Source organism: Andrena cerasifolii, chromosome 9, assembly GCF_050908995.1.
Source record: "Andrena cerasifolii isolate SP2316 chromosome 9, iyAndCera1_principal, whole genome shotgun sequence".
Lineage (NCBI taxonomy): Eukaryota > Metazoa > Arthropoda > Insecta > Hymenoptera > Andrenidae > Andrena > Andrena cerasifolii.
The window spans coordinates 12,307,066-12,332,738 of NC_135126.1; the positions used below are offsets into that span (position 1 = coordinate 12,307,066).

The 25,673-nt window shown below is 51.7% G+C and overlaps 1 protein-coding gene across 3 annotated transcripts; it reads left to right on the forward strand.

Moving 5' to 3' along the window:
* Positions 1-2,246: 2,246 nt before the first annotated feature.
* On the forward strand, positions 2,247-25,633 carry LOC143373030 (uncharacterized). Of its 3 annotated transcripts, none has more exons than XM_076819801.1 (7): positions 2,247-3,066; positions 3,877-4,098; positions 5,701-7,096; positions 21,395-21,631; positions 21,694-22,607; positions 22,706-22,979; positions 23,096-25,633. In XM_076819801.1, exons 3-7 carry the CDS (start codon positions 5,791-5,793, stop codon positions 23,281-23,283), a joined length of 2,919 nt encoding a protein of 972 aa, XP_076675916.1. In that variant the 5' UTR covers positions 2,247-3,066; positions 3,877-4,098; positions 5,701-5,790; the 3' UTR covers positions 23,284-25,633. The 3 variants fall into 3 exon arrangements, with proteins under 3 accessions (XP_076675916.1, XP_076675914.1, XP_076675915.1); XM_076819799.1 differs by having other exon boundaries at positions 2,251-3,066; positions 22,697-22,979; XM_076819800.1 differs by lacking the exons at positions 2,247-3,066; positions 3,877-4,098 and adding an exon at positions 4,722-5,077 and having other exon boundaries at positions 22,697-22,979.
* Positions 25,634-25,673: the final 40 nt, after the last annotated feature.

Sequence of the window (25,673 nt, forward strand, 5' to 3'; positions counted from 1 at the left end):
ATTATGCATACAGAGCAGATTTCAGCGCAGCATGGTCGGGAAAAGGAAGGGAAGAAAAACGGAGCAGGCTAACAATAACGCGAACGAAAGCGACCCCTGCTACTCTATGGTTACAGTGGTTCCAGGAGGACGTAGGTTCATGGGTAAACAATGGTGCATCGTCAGCTTGCAACGAATGCAAGGCCCCCTGCCTGCCGATGTGGCACAGGTAGCGACGCAGGGACCGGATACAGACGAGCACGCGCTTCGTTTCCGCTTTCCGTATGACCGGAAGTGACCTTTGCCTCGTTAGAAAAAAGTTGCACGTGCGCGCGCGCGCGCGACTCGGTCCCCTACCGTCAGGCCCAGGTGGGTATACACGGGGAACCTTCGAAGCCGGACGGTATCTGCCGAACGCCGGAGGCAAACACCGCGCGTTACGTTTCGTATTCACCGTTTCCGATGGTAATCGCGCCAGTGGCGTTTCGCGGGAACCGCAACCCCGTTCGGGGAACGAGATCACGCGGCATCTTCCTTCCCGCCGAAAGAGGCTTGATTAGCTCGCGATGAGGAGGGACGTTAATCTCGTGCGATCCACCGCGGCTGTCTTCGGACGGGGTAATCCCGCGTCGTGCCTGCCTTCCTTTTTTCTTTTCTCGGCGAAAAGAACCGGATAACCTTGGCAGAGATGCACTCCGACAGGAATGGACCGCCATCGATATGACCCACGCTCGTTGGTGGGTATTAATTAGAGGCGACAGGGGACCGGAGGTAAAGATTTCGCCCTGCGTGCAATGTTATGGAAGATATCGCTGCAGCCAGTTATGCGCATGCCTATCGCGGTCCGCCCCGGGACCGGGCGACCTCGAGTTTACCAATTTAAATGGGCCCCGCGGGGCGATCGATGCGCGACCCGATGATCAGGGATATCCCTCTTTTAAAAGAGACCTCGTCGTCCGCCGTTCAGCGCTGTGCGCGTGGCAGTCATTGTTGGCAGGTTGTGTCATCTCTGGGCTTGTCCAGAATGCCATTATTACCGCGCTGCGCGCCGGCCAGACTGGCTAGGCGACTTCTATCCGCCGTTAACAATGATAGCACCGCGGACTGCGGACCAGGAAACAATAATGCTCACCGATAATAACCATTGTCAGAGAGCAAACAATGATGCCGCGGGTCGGCTTCGCGGAAACCTCGGCCGAGTAGCGAAGCTGCGCGTCGACTCGGTGGCGTAAGTATACTTGCGAGGCTCGTTACAACGAGAACGACGCCGGAATGGCAAGCGGGGGAGAGAGAGAGAGATGAAGGAATTAAGATTTACGCTTTTGCCAAGTGACACGTTGAACGTTTGCATGACATTAACATCGTGTAATACGACGATGCGTATAAATCTCCAGTCTTTCAGGGAAATCTGTACGAGCAGGAACAATGTGCGACTGTGCGGCGGATGGTGGCGGGCTTCGAGAATGATTTTGTTGAGAAATTGACGGTGGAGAAAGGTTGCGTTGATCCGCTTGCCTCGTAAATCCACCGCTGCGACTACCCAGAAGCTCATTACCGTGCTCGAAACCGTGGGTGGGTATTAGCGCTCGCATCGGTACATTGGCGCTTGCGAAACACCGTTTGCCGATAATATTCAGCGGAAGACGTCACCACGGTTACGACTAAGCAGATGGAAATTGCGAGCTGAGCGATTAACAGCGACGAACCATGGATCGACGACCGCGTGAGACTTCTGAACCCCGGAGCGCTGAGAGCGCGTCTTCGTCGCTCACAAGGGAACATCCCGGACCCGGAAATTTGAAAAATTCTGAAACTCTGGGAATATGTAGGGAATTTCCTACTGATTACAACGGAATTTTTGTTTGCTGCCCAAATTCACTCTAAGGGGGTGTAATTGACCTCTGAAAATCCAGTTATCTTCCAATTTTCTGTTATAACTCGTGAAATGTAAAATAATTTTTTTACCAAATGATAGATCTCGTTAGAAGAAGTAACTTTTGTTTGGAAACTTTTTATCTATCTCTTACAGTTCGCGAGTTATAACGCAAAATCGGAAAATAGCCGAATTTTCAGGGATTAATTTCACCCCCTTCGAGTGGATTTGGGCAGCAACTAAAAATTGCGTTTTAATAAGGAGGAAATGCCCTACACATTCACAAAGTTTCAGAATTTTTTGAATTTCCAGGTTCGGGATCTTCCCTTGTCAGTCAGTGGACAGAGATTTGCTATTCGACACTCGAAATTTCGAATACACTGTTATATACTGACTAATGAATTATCTCACTGATTGTTCCCAAAATCGTAGGTCGTCGTAAGCTGGAGTCCTATCCTCTCATTTTGAGATTATCCCCAGAGGAGCTAATTATGGAATCGCGGGTGCTTCTGCTGGAAATTTCGAGTGGATACGATCCAGAGGCCGCGGGCAGGCGAGACTTCGCGCATCTCGAAGGACGAGGCAAGGATGTTTGACAGTTGTCGGGCATACGGCCTCTCCTTTCCTCTTCAATGCCACCCGCCAGTCTGCCCACGTATACCGGGTGTCGCGTGGGTGTAGGCTCGTGCTCCACGCGTGCACGTAGTGGGGGTCCTCCGGTGCTCCGGTGGCTCGCATGGAAAGGAAAGGAAAAGAGTGGTGTACCTACAGCTGTGCCGTAAACGCGATTATGTTTCGTCGCTGGCAAACCCATTCAGTGCTCCTTACGGCACCAAGGAACTTGGTGCGGCCGCTGCTGCTGGTGTCCCGACGTCGGACCGCGATGTGTCCCCAGTGATTCTGGACGCCTCAGCCGACGAGAGGAGTTCGCGCGTGGAGACTGGGCCAGCTTCAACCACGGGATCGCGTGCACGTGTCGTTCGTGGTGTTTGCTTTCCGATTGGAAGAGAAACCCGTGCGTGGACTCCGCTTCCGCGAGTAACAGAGGAGACCCCGCGTCGGTCGTATTACGACGCGACAGTGCGGCAATCAGCCTCGATAAGGGTACACGGCTGTGCGTCTATCGCGTGCAAGTTGGGAGTCTGGTGTTCGTCAGGGCGGCTGATCGGGGGTGTGCGCGGCGCAGCTGTTGACCGTGGGATCGAACCATTTGGGTGAGTTTGATTGGGTCGCTTTACCATTTTCCGTGCCTTGCCACGCTATTATAGTAAGCTCGAGCAGCGTCTCGATGGTTTGCGACGGACATTACGATTCTTTTACCTCGATGAAACCGGGGAACGGTTCTTTGTTCCTGTTTAAAATGGACGTAATTACACGGTGGGTGACACACGCCTCTTAATTTACATGGGAACCGTGGTTCTTCCGTCGCGTAACGTAGAGGGTAGTGTAAGTCGACGTTCACGCCCTGCGCGGAACCTTGAAACTTTATCAACGCGCTCGTAAAAATAGAATATCTTCTGGCCTGCTTGGTAGTTCCCATCCTGTTGCATGGGATCGGTCTAGTTCGCCGTGGATAGCTGTCACTAGCCGAAGGAAGCGGATCCGCTAAGTTCTCAACATAAATATGTATACGCTGATCTCCGCTCGGCGATAAACCGGGGAAAGCACGAAAGGGTTACGGAACACAGGCGCGCAATTACGTCCCATCGAAGCCGGCCGATACACGGGCAATTAATCTCTAATTGATAATGAAGAACACTTGAAAACCGAATGGAAAAGCGTTACGTAACGCTGGCGTACAGCGCGGCGGGAGCGGAGAATAATAATGTACGTTTCCAGTTCGATTCTTCCGGAGCCAGCCTCGCTAACCGTGAAACGTAGGATCCCGTGAAAAGGCTAATAAAACACGACGCCGAAGGGAGACGGGAGGCGCGCGAAAGGGAGCGGACGCGTGCTCTGGAGTGAAATAAAGCGAGGGAGCCGGGCATTCTTTTAATGGAAAATGCATGAACTTTTTGTTGCAGAGCTAACAAGGGAGTAGCTGCGGGCGTAGAGCGATTTCCGTTATTAGAGTTGCACGACGAAGCGGGACAAGAGAAAAGATACCGCGGAACGTGAAACGAGGCCGAGATATCGTCGATAGCCGAGTTATAGGCTGTTACAGCATCGTCGGTGTCTACTGCCCGGCCGAATCGCGTGCACCGCGGGCATCCTCGTATCGTGGAGCGCTGTCCACGGCGGAAACGGTACGTAAAATTATGATGCTTTTCTCTTGTGTACTCGAACAAGCGTGCTCTATAATCGTTGCGCGCCACAGCCAGCCGCAGCTTGCCCCGTCGATCGTCCCTATCGACGACAATTTTCCAGACGCGCGGTTTCACTTGGGAAGCTCGCGAGAGTAGTAGCTTCTATGTACCTAGGACCTTGCAAGGCGCACTCCTTCCACCGTGACTAATTGACGAATAGACCGGCAAAAACGGTCGTAATGCATCAAATAGAATTGCAGATTCGACGGGCGGCGTGTGCTCGTGCGCGAATCGAAGCAAGAGGTCGTTGTTGCGTGCCACGTTCTTTCGCGAGATTTTCCACGAAAGCAGAGGCTTCCCTCGCGAGTCTACGACCTTTTAGAAACTTCTTCTGATTTCTCTTTCATCGAGAAGACCGCAGAAGTTGATGAGGGATTACAATGTTCGCCGTTTATTTCCCTAATGGATGCTGCGTTCAGACGCAACCGAGGAGCACTCAGCTTCCATCCTCGATCGGAAACCGCAGTAACCGGCGTGCGGTGCATAATGCGTGCCGTTTCTAGTGCGCACGAGAGCAGGGAGAGAGACGATAATATTTACAGTCGAGCGGTGAAAATTCGCAGTTGCTGGCGGACCAGCAGAGACAACTTCTGTTCCCAGGGACAGCCACAGGAAGTGCCGAGATACAGCGCTCGTAGCCGCCGACACAAGGCAAGGCTATCCCGGGGAATCGAAGGATGATTGCTGGGACGCGGTCTTCCGGCGAGAGACGAGACAAAACGCCGAGCGTTATATAACGGATCGCCGGCTGAAGATATCCGCGGCATAACAATTGCCAGGCGATCGATGGCTCCGCAGAAAGCAGCGATCGATTCCTAATGGAACGAACGAACGTAATAACCGTTCCGTGCGATCGGTCTCGGCTTCCATTTACGGCCGTGCAGTCGTCAACCGTCACCCCCGACGTCCCATCTCGCTGGTAATTAGAATGCGCGAGTTAAAAGCGATTAAGCTACAGGTAGATACGCAATGAAACGGCCGCGGACGGTCGTATTAGCGTTGTGACACCTACATGCCGATGTTCTGCGTGTCGCAAGATGGCTGGGTCACTACCTACATGGTGACACCCACTGACTCCTGCGACACAGCCTTCGTCACGAATACTGGTTGTGCTCTTTCTCTCTCCTTCGCTGCCCGCCGATTGTAATTTACGTTGATTAACTGTTACGCGGCGTTCGATCGCGTAGAGAACGCACACGGGGACCCACGCCGACAGGAGCGATGCCTGACCGCCGGTTCCCATTTCGGTTAACCGCCTAATCGACTCCGTGTCGATCCGCGCGTCTCGGTTATCATAGAATCTCCAGGTATCCGTGACGGAAGAGCAACGTCCGGGCGAGTACTCGCAGGATTTTCGACGACGATTCCGACGATCCGCGGATGCGGCTGAATGCCGCTGTTCCCCCTTCTTTCGGCACGGGAAACGGAAGACGGTGATCTGCGTCTCCGCGCCTGATGCTTTAAATATGCCTTTAAGTAGCGTAACGTCTTCGCGCAGGCACCGCCAGGCTTCCATTAATAGACTGAATCTCTGCCTTTCAGGAAGGCGACGCGCGAACGGGGATGACTTCCCGATGAGGGCGCGGAAAAACTGGATCTCGCTTGTAGCCGATCGGAAAGCCAGCTGGGAGGATGGTGTACAGAGGCAGTTTGCAGACGGACGACCCGCGGGATGCGCCCAGGCTGGTCAGGATGTCCCCGCTGAGAGCCAGCAGGCCCGCGGGCAATCCTGTTGGCAATTCGCGAGCGGCCACCTCCGTCAATAGCCCGGCGTGTCACGGCCCGTTTGCGCCGGCGATCGATGTTCATCGGGCCAAATTGATCGAAGAGAGACGTTTGGGCCGCGAAAGGGACATCGTGTCTATGGAGAAGGTAATTATGAGGACGACCGGGCTGAAGCTCGGCGCGCCGAGGCTGAGGAACATCAGCCAGATACGGGACACCGTGTTCGTCGATCCTGCCGTGATACCGATGGAGAAGATCGGTCGGGCGGAGAGAGATCGGCCCAGAACCATCGCCGTGGACAGCAGCAGCAGGTCCGCGAGGTCGGCGAGCTGCATGCTGGCCGATTTGAAGGATCTGGAGAGGCTCAGGAACACACCACCCGCCCAAAGGTGTCCCAGGACCTCGGCGAAGACCGGAGCGATGACGCCGATGCCCAACAAGAAGGCGGAGCTGTCGAACTCTGCTAAAATCCGGTCGGACATAATGAAGATACAGCAGATGTTCCAGACGCCGGACAGTCCGTCGAGGACTACGGCCAAGTGCCCAAACGAGAGGAAGCTGGAGAGAAGGAACGAGCCGGAGAAGCAGGAGAAGAAATCGGGAACGGAAATTAATAGAACGAGATTACTGGCTCAGAAGCTGTTGGAGGCGTCCCGAGGCAACCGGGAGTCGCTCAAGGAACGTTGCAACAACCCGAGGAACGTCTCCTCGAACAAACAGGCGACCAGGGAGGCGAACGGCAGGGTGTCGAGCAAAGGCCTGTCGCAGAAGAGCGGCGTGGATCCCAAGCAATCGGAGAGAGGCAGGAATCAGGCAGAGGAAGCTCACCCACGTCCCCCGGCTCGCAAAAGAAAGGAATCGAAGAGCATACTGGGCAGCGACGTAAATGGAACTGCTGGCGATGAAATCGATAAACACGATGGCGTTCGAGAGAACACGAAGAACGCCAGAAACGTCGCCGAAGATGGCATCGCGGCGCAGGACAAGCACACGGATTTAGCGAGCACGAAGAAAGAATCGAAGACGAAGACGAGGGGGCTGGACAGACCAGATATCCTGGATGGGTTGCTGAAGGAGTCTGACAAACAACTGGAGGATTTGAAATCAGACTTGAACGGCAGAGGGAGATCGCGGAGCCATTGGAGAGGATTCGTGCAGTCTATGAGGCTACACGATGTCGAGCTTCACTCTGACGGCGAGGAACAGCGGAAAGGTGAGCGAGTCAAAGTTTCTTGGTAGCGTAGATGACGAATGTTTTCGGATTTTGGGGGGGTGCGATCTGGACAGCTCAATCGTCGAGCCACCGAGAAATCGAAATTCGAATTCCGATCCAGCTGATCTCTAATTTGTGCCCGTGTAAGACACCGATTGATGCGACACGAACACGTGCTGGGCGTTAAGTGAGATTTATTGAAACTTCTGCCCGCCATTTCAATGACCCCCGGCGGTCGTAGGTTGTTGGTCCGTGCAAAGGGTGCGTTTTATAAGCCGCCAGATTGGATTAGCAACGTTTGCCGAGGTGTTTAAAATTACAACCGGCGCTGGCCATTAATCCCTTACCCCGAGGCACCCCTATTTTTAGACTTTCGGACCGTCCCCTCTCTAGCCTGTGTTGCTGGCGCAGGTCAGGGTAGCGTGTCCCTAACATATGTCCCAACATATGGATTTAGCCGGAGGAACGGGCACGTCGGGCTCTTCGCTTTGTACCAGCAGGATCAACCGTGAAATAGCAACTGCTCCGCGAGCTTTCTACGCGTTGCTCCAGTTTATTGGTCGATCGTCTCGCCACTTAAGTTTGTAATCCGCTCGGAAAAGCGCCGAGCGCTACTCGAAGGAAATCGAGCGTTCGCGTGGCATGGAATCCGAATCTCGTAATGATTCTGGTATGCTGTACGATCGTCTCGCCCGATATGAGAAGCGATTTCCTCGGTTCTCACGCCATGAATCTCCAGGAGTCTGATTTCTCTCCTGGCTGATCGCAGAGACCGTTTACCTTGATTCCGTGACGAAAGTCTCGAGTCTTGGGCGGCGACCGCGAGGTGTACTCGTTCGTTCCTCTATTTCTTTTCTCTTTCGGCGCCCGGCAATCCTTATCTACGGTTTATCTCCTTACATGTGGATTTACTCTATCTGCGCTCACATGCGCGCCACGTATCAGATACCTAGGTGGACGAAAACGTTTGCCCTAGCCCCGGAATTCCACCTCGAAAAGTATTATCGCGTTACAATTTCAGAGACGGCTTTAGATTCGGAAGGTAAAGGGGAACCAAGCGAGCGAAACCCGATGCTTGGTTTCTGGAAAAGAAACGATGGAAAGTCGAGCTCCCTCCCTTCCTTAGGGCTCTCTTCTGCTTCCAGGCAATATCGTCGATACAATCGATGCTGAAACCGGCGACGAAGGCGCACCGTGCGCAATTTAATAAATTACAAGGTTGTCGTTGTGTAAAAGCATTTTTTCGCTCGCGTTGATCGCGCGCAGAACACTCGGCTGCAACATTTTAATGTCAAGCATCATCCGATGCGAAAACATCGTTACGCACAGGTGGAAGAGCCGTTGCGCGCGTTCCTAAGAATGCCGAAGGGAAAGTTTCTTGAATAACGAATGTGCACGCAAGTATGTACCTATATCGGAGCGACCAGCGTGCTTATCGAGAGTCCAATGACACGCAATCAGCTTCATTGCCTTCCCGGACAATTTTAACGGGCAGATCTTGTTGCCCATCGACGCGGCTGCTTTTACCTGCATTCGACTTGCCCCGTTACGAGCCATAAAAATGATTACGCAAAAGGCTGTGTTGATCGTTCGACGGGCCTTGCGTACCATTTCGCCTTGCGTCACGATTACGAGGAACGCGAGAAGCGATTAAATATGTATGAAGCATCGATTCTTTTAGAACCTGTATCAGAGGAATTGTCTAGTTTTCACGACTCCCCGCCCGGAGGCAAGCCGCGTTATCCTCATTCTCGAAACCTTGACTCCTCCACGAGTTCAGGAAACCCTCCGCTAGTTGGATGCGCATCTTCGCGCGGGCACCGTGCTCGCTCATTGAAAATCAAACGATACGCGATGCGAGAACCGTCACCGTCGACCGCCGGCCGGCGTGCAGCGATTACGAATCGTCCTCCTCGATCGGCGACCGGAAGGCCGGCAGATAACTTGGGAACGCAATAGCCGGCGAGCTCGATAAGGATTCCATGGACGATCGATGGATCGATGCATCGACGCGACTCGAGGATGCTAAAATACCGAAGGTCCCTGGCGTGCGCGCGGGGTAGAGAACCCAGTGATGGTTGCAGGGTCGTTGATGGCCCTTGCCCTTGAGTCTACGCCCTAATATTGATCTGGCGGTCCTTCCTACCCCTCCATGGTGGCCCACGGTGTGCGTACTATGAAACGCGTAGCTCTTCCCCTCGCCTCTCCATCGGGCATCCTCAGAGCTATCGTGGCCCCCCTCTGCGAGGCCGGCGTGTGGGCCAGTGCTCGCCAGTGCAAATCTAGCTGTCAAACCGCCAACACTTTTCGAGGCGATCACCGCGATCGTCCACCGCGCTAGGCCCTGTCGCCATACCCTTCCTCCCCTTTCATCTCCCTCTCTCCTCCACCTCGTCCCATCTCTTGGTCCTTCGCGTCTTGACGTCCTGCGGCTTTTGCGTCGTCACCACCGCTCGACCGCTCGCCTAAACTCTTCCTTTGCCTCTCGCACCTCCTCTACCCCTCCTCAACATTGGCTTCCCCTTCTCCGCCCTGTCTTCTCCTCGTGGATACCACGCGCGGCCCTATCAAGCCGGGTTTACACGTTATCGAACTCGGTCGATACGCGGGCGGCTCGCGTTCCTCCTCGTCCTCCTCGTCCTCTTCCTCTTGGACGCGTGCACGCCGCGGTCGACGCGCGACCCTCGTCCTCCGGAGCTAAAGTGTCTCAGTACAAACGTGACCACGCGGTTGGATGCACATGCGAGCCAGTTCCCCACGGAGATGGTGCTCTGCGACGTCTGCGACAACAAAGGTGAGAGACTGAGATATCATTGATAAGACCGCCGCGCGTCGGGGACCGGGAAACTCGTGTCGCGAGCTTACCCCCAGGAATTAACCTTTCGTCGCTTATGTAAGGTGCAAGGGGCCCGACGAGCCCCGCCGTAACTCCGTCACGCGAATATCGCAAGTTTTTCAGTCCACTGAAACGTTTGTTATTAAATGATTTATTAGTCGGATCAAGCGATTGCAGGTTTTCGCGATGGCACCTCGTGTCGCAATGTTTGATCGATATTACCCAGAGAGAAGGAAGCGATTAACTGGTAGCCGGGGCATTGTTGTAAGCCTAGACGGTGCAGCGTCTTCGATATCAATCGATAAGGGTTCCTGCGTTCTCGCTCGTAGCACCTTGTCACGGGAGGATATTTATTGGACGCTCGGTGTTTGGCGAAAGACTTGGATACGCGGCCCCAAAGGTGAGAGAAATCAGTGGCGAACGCGTGGTAAATGCCTGACATTTTCACCCTGATACGTTCAACCGCGGTTCAATAGCTTTCGCTATTCTGTATCGATTTCTACATAAAATTACACGGAAACCGAATCCTAATGCTCCCGAATCGTTAGCCCTGCGAACGTCCTTCTTTATATTCATGCACTTAATCATCATAAGCCTCGTGCTCCGAAACAGTAATCGTTGGCAATCGTGTCAATGATTCCATCGTAGCCTGGCCAGCACGAAGATGCATCGCGGTGTCATTGTGCACCATGGGCGTGCCATAAATTCCGTTCCGAGAAGACTCCCGATTAAAACGGCAGACTAAGCGGCTCTGGAGATTACGAGGACCCGACTCGGTGTAAACAAGCATCGTTATGCACTTAATTACGAGCACTCAAGCTGTACTCGGCTGTCCGCGTGTGCGTGCCCCGCCGCGGACTCTCGACACTCCCGACAGCCGTGCCCCATTATTTTCGGGGGGAAGTTTTCTCACGCCCTGCTTGACATACCGCTGCACGGGAAACGCCGGGATTTCATCCTGGAACGCCCCCGAAGAAGCGAGGGCTAGGATTTCGGTTTCCGCGAATGGAATCTCGTTCGAACTTAGGCGTCGTAAATCGTAACGCGATCCACATTTTCGCGCGGTTCAACGATTCACCAGGTTCCCGATGAATCGTTGACTTTTGTTCAAGCATCCGCGAGATAGTACTCCCCCGGTTTAACGCTATTTATACTCGGCCCCCGTGATAATGTCAAGTCAATCGATCAAATGCTCGCTTTGTGCTCGCGTCCTCCTCGATTGCGAGCGGCGGGAGTAACCTCTTGCGTTCAATTTCCAACCGATTGCCGTGCATACGTATGTACAGTGACTCGCATTAATATTCGGACACTTTTTAAGATCGCATAACTTTTTTAGAATTGGTCCAAACGACTTGAGTTTTTTTGAGAAACTAGAAGGATTAGTTTGCTAAATGACGTATTTGGTCGTTTTGAAAAAAAATGTATTTGGTCGGAATAAGGAAAAAAATAGTAAAGGTCGATTTTTAAACTTTTTTTTGTGAGCTTCTAATGAAAATTCAAAAAAACTGTTTGTAGATTGCAGTGAGTTGTATACGTGCCTAAAATTTCATCAAAATCGGTTAACGTTGCTCCGAGCTACAAACGTTTAAAGATCGCAGAATAAGGTCGAAAATCGCTGATTTCGGGAATTTTCGCGATTCTTGAAAACGGACGCGATAAACCTCGTGCTTTTTTTTTAGAAAGTTTCTCTAGGCAATGAGCGCTCGGTACTTCTAAAGAGAGAACGGTGGGCCAACGCTGGAAAGCAGAGAAAAGATATATCCATTGTCCTTCGCGTAATTAAATATCCGCTGGTGGGCGGTCGGCGTTAAATCGAACGTAGACGCAGAAACTGTGTGTCGCCGGGTCGGCACGCTGCGCCAGCAGGCGCCTGCTTATCAACCTCCATTCCGTAGGAAAGTCGTTATCGTGGAAAAAAAACAACAAACTATCTATGATGACCGCACCGCGCACGTTCCTACGGCGCGAAAAATTATCATTCCGCTTCGCCTCGAATTCGCCGCGCCAACATTGTTCTATATTTTTTATCTCATTTGGTAACGGGTCATTAGCTTATCTTCTGTTGCGGCGGGCGCTGCACCGTGTTGTGTCAAGAGCTCACGAATCACCGAGAGGTCTTCGGGGAACTCGATAATTGATTAACCACAAAATCTCTCAAGCATCCTAGGGGTGGGTTGTTTGTTAAATCCCCGTCCGTCCCCGCGTCGCCCTCGGCTGTCGCTGTGCACAGGGGCCTCATCGATCAGTTTTCCTGCTCGAAGCAAGTCGAGCGGGTTCTTTGTCCGAATCTCCCGCATGCCGGGAGTCGTCCCCGGGTGACGTCACACGTCGAATTACACCAGGAGCCAACAAATTGCCACCGCTGACGGTGTAATTCAATTCCCGGCGACCGTCAGCCCCCGAAATTATTACTTATAGCGTATTCCCGCGGCGGCGGGCCGTAATGGCGGAATCCCAAGAAGCCAGGGCGATAAAATTCCCATGGGGGAGAGACACAAGACTCTCGCGTGACAGTTCGCTCCCGCCTGAAAGCCGGGTGGACAATTCGGCTGCAAAACGCGGAATCTTCGAAGTCACGCGACGGATAATGATACCTTCCTCCCCGGTGTACCAAAAGGAAACCGGGTAACTACTTAATCGCGTGCTCCGTTTCCACGAATATCTGTGCCAATGGATAATGGGGTGCCTTTTGTTCGTCGACAACGAACGGGCAGATCTGCCTCCGCTTTGGAAATTCATTGAACACGAATAATCGCGACACGCGCAGCAGGGCTGAACGAAATCTTACATGAATAATTGTCGGGCTGGGTATAATTAACTAGCCACAGTCCGATTAAAATAATCAACCAAGCGCATCGCGAGCTTTACTCTAACCGACAAAACGGTAGCAGTTGGTTTCGCAAGTCCCGCGGATAATGTTCGTGAGAAAGTCCCGAGGCCTCGGTATAGTCGAATCCCGAGGAAATTTCGCGCATTCCGTGCGGCGCACCGTTATCCATTTTCTACCTGGAACGTAATCGGTCGGCGTTGCAGCGACGCGTTTCCATCGGGATCGCTCGATCGATCGCCTACCGGATACGCAGCCGCGACCGGTGCCGAGGATCCTGCCGCCGAGCGCGCTCCGGCTGATTGAAATTCGGTGTATAAAGATAGTACTTCCTGCCGAATGATCCTGTTCTTTAGTTAGCGAGCGTTGACACCGAGCCCCGGCTTGCCCGTTCACGATCATCGTGAACGGCCACTTAAAAGCATTGTGCGCTCGTAATACCAGCGCGGCGAGTCGCTCCTACGCGGGAGCGCCACTTCGACGGCTTCTCTCCTCGCTGTTCCTCTTCCTCCTCGTTCCGTCCGTTCATCTCGCCGCGACACTCTCGATAAGTCTGCGAAACGAGCGATTCATAAATATTTAACGCGATATTTCACCCGCGCCGCTTCTAACGGTCGCGGCGAGAAAGCGCCGCCGCGAAAGGCCGCGATAATTCGTCCGGAAACGTGCTACAACGTATTCGCAGGCATTTGCGTCACGCATCATGCACCCGCACATAATTCGTGCATTCTTCGAAGCGGCGCGCTGCAGACCCGCGTCTCCCGCTCCGGAGCCCGTAACTAGGATCCAAAGGTCAGCGCCGCATGGCGAATGATTTATGATCCTACGCCCGCAGCGGCCGCTGCTAGCCTCCACCGAAAACCGGCCGCTTCTGTGTTTTTATTCGTCGCCCCGAGGGACATGGGCTATCATCCCTGCGCGTTTCGGGGCAATTTTTCAGCGACGACGGACCCGGACGTTATGCACGGTCCAACGGTTTCGGCTCCGTCAGCGGAGCGCTACTCTACCGTGCCAGGAAATCCCCTTCGGATCGTAAATAATCGCTGGGTCCCCCGGTGGAAAATGTGGAGGCTGAAATACAGCCACCGGTTTTACAGCCCCGACCGAATATCCGCTACGTGACGACTCATAGAAACATCGAAACTCGTAGGGGATTTCTAACAGAAACAATCGTTCAACGTACTTACACGCGCATGGCCGGGTCTGTACCTCGAACGGAAAATGTTCTCGCGGTGGTTGCAAATGCGGAGAAGCTTCGACTGGGAGAGTAATTTTCCATAAAAGTCCGGCTGTGGAATGACGGCCGTTTCGGTGGATTGCAACACTCGCGCACGTCAGCCGCGAATAATGGATATTTTATTGTCCTGATTTTAAGGTTCACGTGTGTCGTTACATTAGCGACTGACCGTTGCGATCGATGCGCCTTCTAGTGGCGCTGGAATTACCAAAAACCGCGGTGTTCTCTTTCGACGTGGTTCCGAGCAACAGCTCGATGAAGACGGGACGGAAATCCTTTCGTTTTCCTTCCTTCTGGCGAGGTCTGGCCAAGGTGACCGCGCACGGTGACAAATACCTTTGTCGAGTTAATTTAGAGCGGCCGACGGGAAACGGGAAATGCAAGTGAGGTCGGGAAGGGTTAAACGCGTGGAATTAGGCGTCACCGCGCACGAGAGGCTCGACTGGGCGCAGACGGCGGTCGGGGGATCGCGGTAGCGGCGCCAAGTTGAGAACTCCTTGCATAATTGGAGTCAACGATGCGTGCCGAGTGGCCTTAGCCATTGTCTGCGTACAGTTAGTCGATTATTCCGCGAACACGTTCCGAACTATTCACACCGTTGACAAAACTAGCTGCCCTGTCGCTCGCACGATTCATATTCGCCTGTAAATCGGCCGCTGCCTGCCTCCAGATGCCCAGATTTACGAACTGCATGAAAAGAAAGCTCGCGAGGACCTAGAAAAACTACTCGATCGGCGTGCCCCCTGTGTCGCGGCGCATCTGCATCGTTTCGTGCGCACAACTAGAGACACTGTAATCAGAGTCTGGCCACGAGCCACTGTCCGCCATGTTTCGGCTAAATCCTACGAGAGAGAAAGAGATACGCACAAAAAATCACAAAAAAACAGATGAAACACCATTTTAGAATAAAAAAAGTAATGTTTCACTTTGCACAAATTTTGTATTAAATAAATAAATATATCAATTATATTTAATATCTGTTTTTTCATTTACACAAGTTTTGTATAAATTAGACAGGAATAAATAATTAGTTAAAGGTTTCTTGTGTTTTTGATAAATATTATCAACATTATTCCAAAAATATAAATTTTGTAATATTTCTTTCAATTTCTCGAGAATTCTCGAGAAGTATGATCTGATTTCTGGTTTCTCGAGAAACAAAAAATATCGAGAAATCGGGAACACTATATATACATAGGTATATCAAGAAATTCTAATTGCAATTGATTCATACAAAATTTGTGGATGTACAGCACCCTTTTGCAATAATTCCTTAAAAAAGGCTTATATTTTTTTACTACCCAAATTTTTTATTAACTTTCAAACATATCTGTTTTTTAAAATGTGTTACAATTAAGATTAGTATAATTGACAGATTTGAAGATCAGCGGGAATAGACCAAAAAATGGCGGGCCAATCAAAAGTGGCCTTCTCGTGGCCAGACTCTGATTACAGTGTCTCTACGCACAGCCGATCTGGAGCGTTGAACGTGCACGCGGCGACGCACGATACTATTATCAGTAACGGTGCAACGCTCCGACCACGCGTCATTGGCCTTGCCGAGGAAGAAAATAAGAGCTTGTAAAAATACCAGCAACAGCACGCGATTCGGCGTATTCCCTGGACCCCCTAGCCGGCTCGAGTAGTCCGGGAGCTGCTGGAACACGCCCGTCGCGCGAAAAACCGGCAGCGGCGCAAATTACGAAACACTGAGTCTCCGTGAAAAAAAGTCTGAGAGCATGTGGCCCGAGCACCCATCCTCCGAGACTGGGGAATAATTAAAAACGCGGAGGACACGGTGGATCTGGCGGACGGAAGAAAAGAAGAAAATTGCATAGGCGGGGCAGCGGGATCGGTGGTTTTTGTCGAAATCGTTTAACCGGTCGGCGTGGAGGTGCGCTCGAGGTTTTTCATCGGTGTCTCTCGAGTGCATTCAGCCTCCAAGTGCACTCACCCTCCCCGCTTCCCTCTCGTCGCTTGGAAAACGGTTCTACCGTTTACGCATTCCTCGCCAGGCAGTAGTTTCAACTGCGACTGTATGTATATCCACGAGCCCCTTTTCCCTCTTTCCTATCCGCGGCACACACTCTCTTTTCATTTTCCTCTGCCCTCTCTCTCTCGCTCCCCCAATCATTCATGCGCGTATTCTTTCTCCCCTGGCGTTCGTTTCTTCGAATAAAGCCTCTTCGATCGGCTCCGTCCTGCGTTGACGAGTATACAAGAGAAGAATGCCCGCGTTTCAGCCGATCATTCTCCGTTGGCTGTTTTACGGAATCTAATCACCGGCAAGCGAGGCGAGATGGGAGGAACGCTTGCATGGATTTACAGGCGGCATTGATCCGTGCGAGCGACGAGATCAATCGCGCTGGTAAACATCGGCTGGTCAATTCTTAACGAGTCCACGTTTCCTGCTTCAGTACGTATCAAAACTCATGAGAGAAATGACGAAGAAAACATTGCGATGCCACGGCGAAACTACTGCGCATCGAAATACCAAGGGGTCAGCGACACGTGCCGCTAATTATCATTCACGTTGCTTGGAACGAATCGGTCGTTAGACACAATTTTCACGATACATACTGGGTAGCTGAATCGAACGACCTCTCCGCCGCACAGTGGGGCAAACTGCTCCTTTTTGTGTCAACATCGTAGAACTTTTCAGAGAAATACGATAGGGGGATGAATCTTTTTTTAGGTTAAAGCTAAGATATGGCAGAATAAGGAATAAAGTTTTTTAGTAGTATTTTAGTAGTTTCCATTAAAAAAGTGGGTTCTGAAAGCCATATATAAATTATTATTTATATAAAGTTTAGACAGCTTTCAATTATTTAAGCAAGACTCCTCGCTCGTTGTACATCCTGTATTGTTTGATTTCAGCATATATTTACGAAACACAAAAACTTAATTTTAAGGGTTGGTGGTGGGGGTAACTTGAAAAATATGGATTTTTTGAAAATTATTTTTACGCGGTTTTGTAGATTTAAGAAATCGATGTACCTTCTGTTTAAACTTCTTTTCAATATCTCTTACCGTTCTTGAGATATTCCAGGGAAAAGAAAATTCTGCATTTTTTTCAAGGAGTGATTTCACCCCCAAAAATTGCACTATTACACCAACAAATATAGGGTTGCGTTACGGATGAACTACTCTACTTGCACTCCGAGTTTCATAATTTCCTGAATTTCCGGGTTGCCGAACATCCCTTGTGAGCGTAACCCTTAAATCGCATTTTTCTTCGAATCCTGAAGGCCTAGACAAATTCTGCGAACAGATTTGAATTCAGCGCGTCAAAATCTATCCAAAATGGTATATAAAAAGTAACGAAAAAACTTCAACCACGCGTTATAACGGAAAAACCGAAATTATTTTCGAAAATGTCATGTTTGACGTAGATTTTCAAAGCCAAAACCTGTTTGTCATACATTCTCAATATTTTTCCCTGATTCTGCAACATCCTAGCTTTAACCTCGAAAACGATTCATCCCTCTATCCTATTCCTATGAAAAGCTCTACGATTTCGACACAAAAAGGAGCAGCTTGCCCCTCTGCGCGCCGGTATCCAGCGGGCAAGACGGTCCCCGACAAGGCCCCGAGGCCCGAGACACAATGGGCAATAGAAGAAACATTCTCCCGGCTTGACCTCACGCACGGTGTGTCACTTAGTCACCGAAACGCTCGCGTATTCCCTCCTACGCATTCATGCGCGTTCACGCACGTGCTCCGCACAGCGCACGTAACAAACAACGTTCCTCACCGCCGATCGCACGTGTGCGTACGCTGCTTGTGTGTCTTTAAATCATTCCTATCGTCGTCCATCGGCGTGTAGAAGGAACTGCGCCGTTCCTCCGCGCGTTCACGCACCGTCGAGCTATCCACGGGGGAACGTATATTAAGATGTCCGAAGAACGAATTCTCTAGGAAATTCTCGAGGGAATGTTTGATTTACTAATAAGAACACTGGTAGATCGTCCGAGGAGCTTAATCCTAACAAGCGTGCCCGTTCATCCGTCAAGCATAAAGTGTTAAAAGGCAGATATGTGTACCGCGTCCCCGTCCTCGTTTCCTCGCCGCTCCGACCGATCTGTTCGTCAATTTTCCGCCCCCAAATTCTACGTTCATGCGTCGGCTCTGCTGCTCCTTTTCGTCCCCTGGGCAAGCATCGAAATCATTCTCGCTCGTTACGTAAAGGGGCACGTTACAAACCGCCTTGGCTCGTTGATTCTGCATGCTGGATCGCGCCGCCTATGCGTCATTTTCGTCGCGGGCGTGGATCATCCATAATCAATCGTCGGCCCGCTTCAGCATTCCGCTCGGGACTATGTTTCCTCGGGAATGCCCTGCTCGAATCGCGGAAGGGTATCGCGCTCGGTGTACGCGGAATGGAGGTCGAAAGGTCTCCGTGGAATGTAGGTCAGGTGGGAATGACGGATGCCGTTCGTCGATGTTCGAACTCGCAATTACCGAAAACCTTGGGCACCGACGTTCACGGAAACAGCGTCTGCGGGGAATTACAGAAAATCAGGCGCGCCGTTACTCGCGGAATTTTCGAGGCACGATCGATCGTCGTGTTAACGATACGCGACGCGGGTCCACGGATTATTGGACTGTTTCTCCGTTGTTCTCGCCGGCGTTGAACGGAGCGGCTCGAAATCCTCGGTCCCTGGCCGCGCGCGTGTCCACCTTCGCGCACAAAGAGCGCTCGTTCGCATTATTGCAGAAAATAATGCGTCCCGCCCTGACCATGAGGCGCACGAGTAGAATTGCATGTAGGGTGTGCACGCAGCCGTGATGCACATTAATAGGTACACGAACGCGTACACACGTCGCCCTCGTGAACGGCGGGCTAGCGGTGTGTCTGCGTGCACCGTTCACCAACACGCGGCGAATGGGTTCCCACAATCAGTACACAATCGGTCTACCACCGCGACATACACGGTGAACGGGGGGAAAAAATATCGAGCCCTCCCCCCGTTCTTCCTTTAACCGATCAATTAAGGTGTATGGTCGCCATGGCAGTGGCGGTGTCGCTTCGGCGGCGGGAGTGGCTCCATTAATGTTATCACATGGGGGATGGTAATTCAGTTGCGAGCGTCCTGGCGTCATAGAATTTGTTCGCAACTAAAATCTGTCCAGAGCAGAAACGATGAAGACATTTCGCGTGGTCGGCGAGCGTTCGCAATTCACTGCTGGAATCGGTTCGGAAAGTATGCGCGCAGATGGCCGCCCGGACAGGACCCGAAGGGTATCGCGAGAAAAGGAATTCCTCGCGTGTCACTTGGTAGTTATGCGAGGAATTTGTATCACGAAAAGTCGGAGGTACAGGGAACGTCGGACGGTTTCTTGCGCGCCACCCTGTATGCACAGGTACGGTGCTGCACACGTGTGTGGAGTCTGTTACGCACACACACGTAAATGCCTTACGCACACGGGCAACCGTAAACCTCCAGTCTTTCAGTTCATGTCGAGACCGCGTACAGTGTGGACTCGCAGTGGTTCCCGAAATCCCATTTACCAGGGTCGCGCTCGAATCCGTCCCGCCCAGGTTTTTGTGCTGCTGCCTGCCGCGGTCCTGCTCCTCGGCCCTTCGTCTCCGGCTCCCGATAATGCTGGCATACATCGTCGGATTCTTCTATTTCTACGCGGAGCTGCTGCGATTAGAGTTGCAAATGATCCTGCACCCGGACGAGTACAAGCTCTCCAAGTTTATGCTGTAAAATGAACGGGAGGCCGGGCGGTGTCGTGGCGAGCGGTGGATGCATCCAATTTCACCGACGCATCCGATCGGATAAGACGATCCCGCGCTGAATGATGCGAAACGCGCGCGCCTGTCCTTGAGGCTCCTTTCGGTTGACCTGCTCAAGGTAAAATCCCCCCGTTTCCCGTGCAATCGATACCTGATTTGCATGAAGCTCGCCAATCCTGGCAAATTTTAATTAACGCCGCACGGAACGAGAGGTGCTTCCTGGCGTCGAAATATCGGCCTCTCCCGCATGGCTGGCGGGCTGTTATTCCGCAACAATGCAGCCGATAATGAACGGACGATTCCCGTTACGCGATACCAGCGCGATAAACTATGAAGCGTGAACGAGACCCACGACTCCCTGTCGATATCGCACGTTTCATTTGTATGGAATTAAACGGGGGCGAATTCAGTGGAGGTATGCAGCTACGGAACATCGAAACATGTTCGAGCATCTAGGCGCGTGAATTGGCGCGGTGGATCTGTTCGAGCTTCTCCGCCAACTCCGTTCGAATGACGTTCGAATACTTGCGCTTGGTACTGTTAGAATCGGAGCGGCGGATCCTGTGACAGGTTTGGCAATATTCGTAATCTGAGGAAGGGGCGCCGACGCGGAGCGGCAACGTCCGCAGCGAAACGAAAAAGGCCTCGCCGAAGCCGGGCGCATCCGGAGATACGTCGAGAAGTGAAAGTGCATTTTGCAAGATGACTGTAACTGCGGATAATGGCGAGCGCAGCCGCCACCGACGCCCCAGTGTGCCCGCAACAATCGCCGAGGGCGACCGTGTCCATGGTTTTTCTCTGGTGTCGTGGTCATCGTCCGCGTGACACGTCGCCGCACGTTAGGATGTCACGCCTGGAAACGTCTCGAAGCGAACGCTCCCTCACGACGTGGAAAAAACGACGCGCAGTTGTAAACATAATTAACCGATTCGACTGTAACGTGGAAACTCATTGACCCCGCGGTGACCACACCGACGTCATCGGGCGGCTATCAATAATTCATGGCACGCTGACTTTCTTCCGCCGCTGAGGAAAGCTTCGAGCTGCTTATGCGCGTGCCTGCCTCAAGGTCGCCGAAGTCACCCTACGAGGTGGAAGAGGAAGTCAAAGGGGCACGACCCTGCGGGGGACCGGCGAAACCAGCGCGATATACGATCGGGGGTCTCACTTCTTACGGCCACGTGGATCCTCGGGGGACAACATGGAGACTATATTGAATTGTAATAGCACGACAAGTTGCGCGAGCTTCCCTTACCTCGGTGGCAGGGTGAAGTTTTCGTAAAGTTCGTTAGATGTTCGGATACCGATTTCAAGGTTCCGATTGTCACTCGTACGTGTCTCGATAGCGTTATCGTTGTTACGATGATTGAGCATCATCCTCGGGTTTCCCTCGTTCCTTTCGTTCGACCGGTTTTATCTTCGGTCAATAGCAACGCGTCGTTCCACCTCGTGCAGAGAGCAGATAAGTGTTTCCTGTCGTTAAGCCTGACGATTAGGAAGCAGTGTTTCTCTTATTTCTCGAAATACTGACGGTCGCCGATAATCCTGTTACATAGACACGTTACCGCAGCGGCATTTAGATAGCCGCTCGTCGTTACATAGGATATCCTGCGACTGGTCCTCATCCGGAACCTTTTTGCTCTCGTATCTTGCAGACTTGAACCTATGGAACAAGAGTATCAGTCAGCGATGGAGGAAATTGAGGAGGAGGTGTTCCGTGCAGGAAACCACCGAGCCTCAGGAAGCTTTGATAGAAGGTGGAACGACCCAGGGGGTTATCCAGGCGGTGCGATCTAGTCCAGCTAGCAGAGAGTCCTCTCCAGCCGCGAAGAGCCTTCAGGATGGCAGTTCGCCCAAGAAGCTATTGCAGACCAGCTCCCTGAGACTGCCGGGTAAGATTACCAATCTCTGCGTAGGTGTATCGAGCTCTGTGTAATAATCGAACGTTTTCCAGGCACCACTAAGGGTATCGCCGACATCCAGCACGTCCTGCGGAGTAAATTCAGCAAGATAAACGCGGGGATCCGGAAGAGGAAGGCTCTAAGCGTGTCGGAGGTGTTCACGCAGAAGGACAACGCGTCGAACTTCTATGTGCCGAGCCCGTTGTCCTCGTCGACCAGCCAGAACTTTGACGGCGAGTCCTACGACTCAAGCGAGCCGACGTCCCTGCCACCCTATCCGTTCCACGATAACCTCGAGACCCTGACGGAGGGCAGCGTGCCGAACTCGCCAAACTGCAGCAGCCCTCTGACCAACAGCAACAAGACCTTCACGTATTCGCAGAGCAGCAGCTACGACTCGCCAGTGCTCAGCCACGACCACAGTCACAAGGACGTGTACGAGAACGTGGTGTACGCCGGCTCGTCGCCCGGCTGCTGCCAGCGATCCAGGGGTGTGCTGCACCGCAGCAATTCCGAGAACCGTGACGCTGCCAGGCAACACGATCACTCGTACGAGAACGTGCGCTTCCAACGGGGTCACAGATCGGAGCTGACCACGTCCTCGTCCAACGCCACTCCCCAATCCGACAGGCATCTGGCCAGAAGCAACTCCGAAACCAGGGATCACCATTCCTACGAAAATGTCCATTTCCAGAAGAACGCCAAGGGTAGGAACCAGTCGGAGCCGTCGTTCGAGGAGATCCACATACCGAGGGTCACGCCCAGAAAGAGGGTGACGGACTTCAAAGTCGGCGGACAGGTGAGCAGCTATTCGAACGGGTCTGGGACAACGTCCGTGAACAAGGATGACGGCCCGTCCAGTCTGGGGGCTGAGAGGAGCCCTGGCAAGAAGACAACGAGGAGGATGAACAGCCGAAGCGTCGCCAATATCCCTACCTCGTCTGCTTCCGGTTTGAAGACTTGGCAGGTGAGTACGGTAGAACAGAATGGCATAGGCTTTCTTCTACCATCACTGACGATTCGCACGCGATGGATTGACCCTCGATCGACGTTCAGGGTACGCAGGACACGGACGAAGGCCTGAATACCGACTCGGAGCTCGAGGACATCGACGAAGCCGGCGAGGGCGAGGAGTCGAGATTCTGCACCCTACCGAGGCCTGGCAAGGGTGGCGCGTCATTCACGATACTGACTGCCAGATTCTACAAAGGTCCCGGGCACAAAGGACTCGGGTTCAGTATCGTCGGTGGCACGGACAGTCCACGGGGGAACATGGGAATCTACGTAAAGACCGTATTTCCTAATGGTCAGGCTGCCGATCTTGGCACCGTCAAAGAAGGTACCGTTCATTTCATTTTAATCAGACACCGCCTGCTGAGAAGGTGAAAGGTGTTGCCAGATCAATATGTAGAGGGACCAGCCCGCGGTGCTATTAATTTCCTAATGTTCTTTCAGGGGACGAAATTTTGTCGATAAATTCGAAACCTCTTCACGGTATGACGCATGCCGAGGCGATCGCCGAGTTCAAGTCCGTGAAGGCCGGGGACGTGGTGCTGCACGTCGGGCGCCGCGTAACCCGGAAGAAAAGGGACTCCCTGACTCTACCGCCCGTGGGTGCAGCGCCTCGTCAGCAAGTCAAGTGAATCCCAGATCTCTTCGTACCACATTCCACGTGAAAGTCGCGTTGCATCCCCACATTTTCCGGGTCTAGGCGCTTCCAGAGATGCGCGGGAGGATCTTGGAAGCAGCACAGTTTATCGGATGCTTTCCACCTGTGAGCAATATCGTTTATTATTGCTGGCAATAATAATTGCAGGACTGTGTTTTATTTAGCGCTGCAACGAGCTAGGCTAGCTTCCACAGGTTGCTTTCGGTTCAACTGTCTCAACGCGACGCTTTCAGTTGATCGATTCCTTTGCGCGCGCCCGTTTTTCGATTGTGTTCGAGGGTTGGATGGCTGGCGGATATACCGAGACGAAGGTTACGTTTCACATTGTGGCAATTTTACGATTCGTTGAGAGACGAGGCCCTTATTTCGACTGGGAAATGTCGCAACTCACTTCAGTGCCAATGCGTTATGCAGTTAAGCGCAGTGCGATACGAACTGTTCGGAGTGGAATTCACGTGGCACTATTGAAATAAGGGACTTAAATGCGCGTCTGTTTCTTGGCTGCTGAGCTAATCGCGAGATTTCGATGCTTAAATTTGAGGAGTTTCTATCCTTCAGTGACTTTAAGGCTCGCGTCAGCGTTACGGACGGAGAAGATCGGTGGCTGAAAGACGAACAACTATAGAGGAATCAAAACACGATGTAATCGTATAATAGCGTATATGTATTCGTATTAGATGTGCCGATGTATCTATCGATAACTTTTAATCGTTCTCTGAATAATCACTAAAGTCACTATTAGCGCGAGATGTCGCTCAAGACTCCGGAACTTCTGTACTCTTTCTCGTGTCACTTTTTACAAACAGATGATGTATTTTTCCAGAATTTACTCGTGTTTTAACCGTCCCTCGATGGGAATGATATGCTTTTTTAAGCGATCGCGATCGAACGACGCGTATGCGGATAGAGAAAAAAAATCGATGTCCTCCGATTCAGTAGTACTAGCGCAGACGATGACTTATTTTTGTAAAGCGAGGATCGTCGTGCGAACGGACGAGCCTCGGTGTCGATTCGAACGACGATCGACGTCGTGTAGCTGCAATCTGAAAGGCCTGACCGATCGAAGGGAGGCATTGTAAGTCGCACGTAAGGGTCAAATTATTTTTTAACTATGCATATAATAGGAGTAACGATGATCGCCCAAAGATGAAGCCCAAAAAATATTTTTACTACGAGACGAATGTGACGTGAATTAAATGAAGTACGCATATCTTAATAGAACTATATATTTTGACGGACCGAGCGAAGGCGCGTTTATTTTAAGGCGAGATAACGTTATTAGTATCTAGTCCATCTTGTAATAATTTTCCTTCGAGAAACGTTTTCCAAATCCCCCCCCCCCTCTCCCTTCTTCTTTCTTCTTTTTCTAATTTTATAGTTATACGATATCGGGAAGAAAAACGAGAAAAAAATATATATATATATATACACACATACTTATATATATACGGTGATATACATATAATTATATATTTCTTATATCGACTTTTCAAGGCGTAACGAAGCCAACGTAAGCGTTCAATAATTAATTAGGCTTAAGGTGTCGCCTTTTCCAGCGATATTACTCCTCGACGACACATCCCCGCAAATTCAGCGGTGGAATTAACTCTAACATCGATATTAGTTTCCATTTTCCAGCGTCGATCGACGCTGCGTGTAGTATACTCGTCCTTCAATGGGGAATCAAAATCGCGGACGGAAGAGCGCGTTGGCAGCAACTTTCTTTGTCTTCCAGGGATCAAAGCGACCGCTAATTAAGTTGGAATTAATCTCTCCTAGCGAGTGCAACGACTCGCGCGGCGATGGTATACGCGGCGCGTATCCTCCGATAAATGTTCGAAATCGTCCGACGATAACTGGATAGGACAGGATGAACGAAGCGATTGGACCCATTCTTCGTGGTTGTATTAAATCTTCCTGGTTACGACGACGTTACAAAGTACGGTTACAAAGCTATTGACCTGTAATTTCGCCCGCGAATGTTGCGCGTCGCTGATCGGACTCGATGGGGCCCGATCAGCTGCTCGTCTCGCTCTGCCCGATTAGGGAAACCCTCGGATCTAATTGTTCATTCTGTCAGATACTCTGCAAAGTCATTCCGTGATCCACTACGATCTAGAAACTAGCGGGTGCGGCGTACACACCGCCTGTACACGCGCCAGAAGTTTATTTTTTTATTGAAAAACTCTGTCGACAACTGTGCGTGCGTGTCTAAGCGTAACTCGATGCTGTCGCGTACATACGAACCACTTGGCAAAATGTTACTGTATTTCCTACTTATTATGCGGGGTCGAAAACGAATAAATACAGTTCGCATTATGGAATCCAGCGTGCGATACGATCACGACCGGCGTTCCCCTGATA

Excerpts from the sequence above, each read along its gene's own strand:
- LOC143373030 (XM_076819799.1), top strand. The coding sequence starts at position 5,791 with ATGGTGTACAGAGGCAGTTTGCAGACGGACGACCCGCGGGATGCGCCC. Across the intron at positions 21,632-21,693 it reads CAGCTCCCTGAGACTGCCGG|GCACCACTAAGGGTATCGCC; the intron begins GTAAGATTACCA and ends AACGTTTTCCAG. Across the intron at positions 22,980-23,095 it reads TCTTGGCACCGTCAAAGAAG|GGGACGAAATTTTGTCGATA; the intron begins GTACCGTTCATT and ends ATGTTCTTTCAG.